This window comes from Mobula hypostoma, chromosome 7 (genome assembly GCF_963921235.1).
Source record: "Mobula hypostoma chromosome 7, sMobHyp1.1, whole genome shotgun sequence".
Classification (NCBI taxonomy): Eukaryota; Metazoa; Chordata; class Chondrichthyes; order Myliobatiformes; family Myliobatidae; genus Mobula; species Mobula hypostoma.
Window position 1 is genome coordinate 147566930 of NC_086103.1, and position 7288 is coordinate 147574217.

Below are 7288 nucleotides of genomic sequence, written 5' to 3' on the forward strand. Positions count from 1 at the left end.
CCAAGTTAAATGTTTAAAATTCAACATATTTGTGTAACTTCTCTGATTAAACTGGAACAAGGTAACGAATTAATTCTAACCAAAATACCTGTCTTCGATTGAGAAAACACTGAAATTGTTCTTGAATGAACCAAGTATTTCTTGGAAGAGAGAGAGGGACATCGCCTGGCACTCACACAAGTTTCCATTGTTACTAAACTACGTGAAAAGTAAATGGACCCTGCAGGCAGGTGAAGTTGACCAAGTGCTCTTATCGTGAATTTACAGTCCAATCGGCTGTGGGGCTCCGGTCACGTGACATGACCGTAATACTCCACGGAGCATAACAGAGTGTCAGGTGCTATTTTGATTAGTGAATCAAGCTAGGCAGAGCTATTAAACTGTAAAATTACAGTAGCACTGTATGTTTCGGTTGCTGATCAACTAGCAGCATGAATAGCGAGGAACGTTATTATGCGCCGGCTCAGATTTATAGCGAATCATGTGCTTACCAAAGATCACAAGTCCAGGAATATAATCAGAGCCCACCAGCGTGTCTCTACGTAGGGAGACAACCGCAGACTTCATATGCTAATCCTTCCCTGTCAGGACTTGAACAAGGAAGCCCCGCTGACATTTCACCTTTCGAAGTACCTGCGATTTCGGAGGATCCTACAGTCTCGCATCTTCACCATCCACAGCAACAGCACCCGAATCCGCACACCCACCAGGGGGCTTGTTTTGGTAGCAGTTCCGAAATCAGTAACCTGGAAGAGCACACCAGAACCCACCTGCCCTTCCCTTGGATGAAATCTACCAAGTCGCACGCTCACCTCTGGAAAGGACAATGGCCAGGTAAGTGCCAACTCTCCTCAGAGAGGCAATTATTTTTCTAATGACGATGAGAGTTTTTTTAAACCGATGACAACTCAAGAAAATAATTATACCTCGAATTAGGGCATAGATGATTGGAGAACATGCCATAACAGGAATTCCTGTGTTTCACTTTGGTCAATGATATCGGTATCTCTGATATGATATACATGTATTGATGTTCTAATTATCGCTGTTGGCATTGCTTAGTATAATCCATTAATACTTCAGTTTGACAATGAAAATGTCACTAGGCCATCTTTCCACCACATCAGAATCAAAATTAGTACCTACTTCCTCTCCTTTGAAAACGAATATATTATTCTATCCCTATGATTAGGACGTTTTAAACGAACTTTTCCACCTTTTCATAAGCAAAGTTAATCGAGTCTGTAAACCTGTTGTGAAATAACAACAGTAGCATGAGATAATTCAATCTCACTTTTATTAATCAGCTCTTTTTTCAACCTTCAAATCCCATCAAAACGAATACTTCCAAATCTGGGAACATTTTCTAAGGAAATCAAGGACATATTTTCCGCTAACATTTTTTTTAAAGGAAACTAATAGAATAGAGGCGTGTAACCAATATTGCCGCAACAAAATCAAAGTTGCAAGAAAATTTGTATGACGAAGAATATCTAACAACATCGTGAAAAGGTCGGCAGGGAAATGGCCGCCTTGTGCGAACACGTGGTAATATTTTATATTGAAATAAACGTTTCATTTTGTGCTAAAAGGATTTTCTACCTCAGACAACGTTTAATTCAACACACCTGTTTTTGCTTGGTGTTAAGTTGAGACCCAGACGAGACAAATGCTTTGAAATAACATAAAGCACAGAATTAAAGTGTGCCCAGAGCTAATTATTAAAGTGCATAGGGACTGCAACAAACCATTACATTTATAAATGTTTATAGTGAAACCTCCAGGCTTATTAAATGTGAAAGATAACTTAAAGCCTAGTTGTGGAAAACTACGAGATGAACTCAGCGACGAGTATCTGCGCGCCTGGTTGCTGATATGATTGCAGTCGTAAAGGGATCTATCCGGGCATAATTACTCCAGATTTGTTTGTATTAAGTTGTAAAAGTGAAATCGCAGGCCATTACAGGTAGACTGGAACACGATTCCCAACAAATGCTTAACATTTCACCAAACAGATAAATTACGCTATTTATTTATCGTCATACAAAGAGATTTGAGTAGTGCCAAAGCAATTACAATAATTCTTATAACCTTTCTGGAGCAAGTTATGAGTCTTCAAAAGAAATCTATCGCCAAAAACAAAAATCCCCCCCCCCCCCATCAAACACTGTTCTGGGAGGTAATTTGTCTTCTAAGAACTAAATGTAGGTTAAAAATGATTTACGGCGTAAGTAAAATTAGTGCATTTTTTCTTCTGCTCAATTATACTCGGAATATGTTTCTCAACCCGTAATTTGGTTTACGATGAGAGGACAGGACGGTATTAGGTAAGCGTAAAGCTATGGGGCGGCCGGGGGGGGGGGGGAACAGTTTCCAATAAAGACAAGGATTTCGACAGTAACTACTATGCCCAGCAGCACAAGACTACATTTAGAACACTCTTTTCTGTGAATTACAAAAAAAATTGTAAAAATTAAAAGTAATTATAAATTAATTGAATCTACAAATTTGCTTGTGAAAATGTATTAAGCTTGATAAAAAAAATCTGAACGCCCATACTTCATTAAATTAATTTAGTTCTAAAGTGTTGCCATCAAAATATATCGAGAAATTCACGATATTTTTTAGTATATTCATCGCGGAATGAACAGTATATATTACAGTAAACTCGAGATTTCAAGTGACAAAAATTAATTTTGGTATTAAAGTCTTTCTAAAATGTTTCGAGGTGAATATGTTTAAATTGCTTTAAATACAGAATAAATAAAAATTGACATCGAAAAGTCGCTTTTACTCTAAAATATAAGTTTTTCCCAGTTGCTGAAACTGGCAAAATATTATGAATTTAAATGTAATGTTTTTATTCCTACAACAAAATTAAAAGATTATAGCGTATATATTAGACCCCCCCCCCGTAGCAAATGAATACTTCAAAATTGGTAAACTGTTACATGAACAATAATAAACGGAGACAATTTTGGTTTTGGAAATAAAATGTAACGAATGATTTAAATCTAATGTGGCGTATAATTTACCTAATTCTGCGAATTATAGTCAGACAGGAGTGTTTAAGAAGTTATATCTGCCTTTATCTCAGCCTTAGATGAAGTATTTTTTAAAACTTGGGGTAGGAAACAAATAGAAACGGTAAGACAACGCATTGTTCCGCGCGGCTTTTAAAAAACGAAATCTTCTCACTGAAACACCTCCCGTTATTCAAGTCAATATGCAATGCAGATTTCTCAGTATAAGTATATTTGCAGTGGTTTGAATTTAAACTCTTTTAAAGCCGGAGACTTTTTTAAAGATTACCCTTGGTTGTTAAGGAAATTCAGGAATGGGGTATTCTGTCAGGCACTTGATGATTGACTTCAAATCATTTCAGCACTTAGAAGTTGAAATGAAAGGAAATATTTCGACAAAATGGGCCTTCTACTGAATGAACAATTCTCATGTAGTAATATTTATCCCATTTCACCGTGAAAGGTCTACTGTGCGGCAAGAACCGTGACCTTTTTTAAATAAATTTCTCTTTCCGGCAAGTAACTCCAGCTTTTCAAACAAAAAGAGTATTGCTATGGTTTTCGGTTATAATTTGCTCAATTTTTATACTGATTACATCATTAGGACCTAAATCGGAGTTCCCTCAATGAAATGTTATTTTGATACTTACCGCTTGAAATGTTGGCTGAATCGGTCAGTCTTACATTCTTCAGCTCCCCGATTTTAACCACAAACCACGCGAATGGACAACACGTCGTCTCCGAGGAAAATCTTCTGGTGGAGTTCTTTATTTTCGAAGTAATTTATATGGTCGGAAATGAGGAGCTGGTGTGCTTCTGAACCGTGTTATCACCAGTGAGTTATCTGCATTTCGATAGATAGAAGGCTAGTTGGAGGAAGTGCCATTAACCTGCAGGTAGCTACCTCCACCTACACTCCGGACAGGCTTAAGCCGCAATTCCGTTATCTCAGATGAGGTGGAGCCAGCAAGTGATTATTTCAATTCTTTTTGTTGAGAATTGTTTGCTATAATTTTGTGTGTAATTTCCTGTAACACTTAATTTTAAAAATGTACCGCATTAAACGAAAACTGTGCGTATGTTAACGCTTTCTCTCTCTTCAGGAGGTCCGTTCATGGCGGAGCAGGAAGACAGTAAGCGCACACGTACTGCCTATACGCGGGCCCAGTTGCTGGAGTTAGAGAAAGAATTCCTATTCAATAAATACATCTCCAGGCCCCGAAGGGTGGAGCTGGCCGTCATGTTAAACCTAACCGAACGACATATAAAAATCTGGTTCCAAAACAGGAGGATGAAGTGGAAGAAGGAGGAGGATAAGAAAAGAGGGAGAAACGGTGCCCCTGAGCAGGACTCGGTCGTCTCTTCCGGAGATCTCAAAGAGGATTGCTGTGCTCCCAATACTCCATTTGGAAGAGATCCACTGTCTGTCAATGTCTCCTCGTCGCAACCAGTCAACATCTCCGGCTCATCTTTAAGGAGCCAAGGCGCAGGAGCGAGAGACTCCACGAAAAATTCATAAAGTCTTTCCACAAGGCCAGCATCATTTAATCGGTACTCATAACAAGAAGAAAAATTCAAAAGGTAAATCCACTCTGCAAATTACGACAAATGTCACACCGACAACGTTTAATGACAATTATATTCATTGCATTAATGGCCGAATGCAATGATATACTGAAATGCAATGTTTAAAATGTCAGTAATTGAAAGTGACTGGAGTCAGTCAGAAATAAAAACAGTCATGTGATGTCTTTGTTTGTATTATTAATATCGTATACACCTGTAGTTAACTGTTTCTAGTTCTCTCATTCTGCCAGTTATGGAACTGTTATTGTAAAGGTCTTAGTCATTGAACATTATGCGTTCAATAGTTTGCATGGTACGTATTTTTTCCTGCGGTAATAAATCAAATTTCATATCGAGTTAAAATAATTATTGTATATTTGTAGTCGTATGTATACAAATATTGTAATGTCTTGCGTTTTGTCTTCAAAATGTGTATTTTCCATTGGATGTTAAGATGAAGATTTTAACTAATCCTTCCAAAAAAAAAGCCTGCTTGTAACGATTAAGCGTTTTGTTGCATGCGATTCCAGTATAGCTGCCCAAAAATTCAACAGCCATTTCAATAAAAGACGCTTCAAAACTGGAGCTCATCGTGAATGTATACGCGGATAGCCTTGACTGAATTTAATGCGTTTCTACTCGAAAGGTTTTTGAAATTGCATGGCTTTATCAGAATGAAACTTTACTCACATTTTAGACTCTCTGAGCTTGGAAAATTAAGGGCAAAAAAAAACACGCCTCCTGTCTTGAATCAGTACAACGACTCCAGCAAGCTGTCTAAATGGGATCGGCAAACTAGCGGAAATGCTGTGCCAGAAACATTTTACTGTCGATAATTAGGTTGACACTGACGAATTTGATTTCACTGAAGAATCTTAGACTTAATGTAAAGGGATATTTTCGACTGATATAATTAGAGTGGACCAAAGCTACGATTTGAATTTCTTAACGAATCCACCATGGTATGTATGATCGATGAAATGAAATACTCATTTGATGGGTATAGGGAAAATAGACAACAACTGGCAATCTGCTTTGATTTATTGTTGGAATTTGTTATATCGTCTAACAGAATGCGAGTTAATTGAATTAAATTTGATCGTGGTCCGTCTAACTTGAAGATGCATAGTTAGATTATTGGCTTTTTTTGTTGGGAATTTCTATTTCAACAATGCTTCTCTAAGTGCAAAGTGCGTGGGGAAAGTTGGAGTTCATTTTCCGGAACTTGTACTTTAATTTAATTCTATGGCTAGATGTTCGGGCAATATTTTGATACTGTTGGTATACTGGAAGTTTAGAATCAGCCAAGATCTGTGGAATTTTGGAAATAGGATGAAGTTCTTCCTCGTTGTGGAGGTAGTGATATTTGACGGTATTGGGAGGCTGCAGAAAATGATCCTGTTTTCAGACACATTATTACTCGCCTGGGGTATTTACTCTGTGTTGATGTGAAAGGTGTGATTGATGTGATGCTTGATGGAAATGTAGTATTCAAAGCTGCAAATAGTGCCCGCATCAGGATGGGTCCATATTGCAGCCTTGGACATTCCAGCAGTCTATTCCACGATTCTTACCCCATCACTGTCGTTTGGCCAGTAGTTATGGAGATGTTGATAGTTATGGGAAGTTCAAGCTAGATTATACAACATAGATCAGATGTAACCAGCAGGTTACCAACAATATATCACCTCTCTTCTGTCTGTCAAATACTCGGAACCACAACTGTCATTCACACCTATACAGCAAATAAAAGGTATGAGAAATAAACTTCTTTCAAGCTGATTTCCTCCATTACCTACTGTAAGATGTAGAACTACTATGTCATTATGTTCATTCTGTATTTCACTTCCTTAGACTGGAATCGGCAGTTCCACAGATAAGTGTCTCGCTAGATCTTTACTACGTTCCTTGCACGGACGCTTACTACAAGAGTTATTTTGTTAGATCTAACAGGAGTTCTTATTAAACTGCACGATAGCAATGAAGCTGAGACTAGATGGCATAGACTGCGCTGCATTGTGCTCAGTAAGTTGAACCAGGATAATAGATCTTTCGGTAGGGAATTCAGTGGATGCCCCACATGTGTAGGTTGTAGGAACATAGTCGCCAGACAATTTGCTCCCTGGTATGTAGACACAGAAAAAAAGAAATTGCACATAACTGTGGATGTAAATTTAAAAATAAATTGCAGAATTTATAGAAATATGAAGCTTATTTGCTTTCATCCCCCCTTTCATTTCTTCCATGGTCCACTGTCCTCTGCTATTAGATTCCTTCTTCTTCAGACCTTTACCTCTTCCACCTATCCCTGCACAGTTTCTTTCTTCACTCTGCCCCTCCCCTACCAATCTCCTTCTCCCTCACATGGTCTCACTTATCACTTGCAAGCTTGTAGTTCTTCCCCCTCCTCCCACCTTCTTATTCTGGCTTCTGCCCCCTTCCTTTCCAGTGCTGACGAAGGGTCTTGGCACAAAATGTCTACCATTTATTCTCCTCCATAGATGCTCTCTGACCGGCTGAGTTCCTCCAGCACTCTTGTGTGTGCTGCTCAAGATTTACATCATCTGCAGAACCTCTTGTGTTTAAGATTATTCACTGCATTTTTGATAAATAAATATTATAGCCAAATATTGTAGAGATACCAAGGAAGTGAACTATTTAGCATAATTGTATAATTGCCATAATTATGAGTATTATGG

At 38.2% G+C, this 7288-nt stretch overlaps 1 protein-coding gene across 1 annotated transcript; it reads left to right on the plus strand.

Moving 5' to 3' along the window:
- The first annotated feature begins 431 nt into the window (after positions 1 to 431).
- pdx1 (pancreatic and duodenal homeobox 1) lies at positions 432 to 4632 on the plus strand. The gene is made up of 2 exons (XM_063052892.1): positions 432 to 834; positions 4127 to 4632. The coding sequence occupies exons 1-2, from the start codon at positions 432 to 434 to the stop codon at positions 4540 to 4542; spliced, it is 819 nt and encodes a 272-aa protein (XP_062908962.1). The 3' UTR covers positions 4543 to 4632.
- Positions 4633 to 7288: the final 2656 nt, after the last annotated feature.

Coding starts and splice junctions, on each gene's coding strand:
- pdx1 (XM_063052892.1), top strand. CDS start 432: ATGAATAGCGAGGAACGTTATTATGCGCCGGCTCAGATTTATAGCGAA. Junction 835..4,126: donor CTGGAAAGGACAATGGCCAG/GTAAGTGCCAAC, acceptor CTCTCTCTTCAG/GAGGTCCGTTCATGGCGGAG.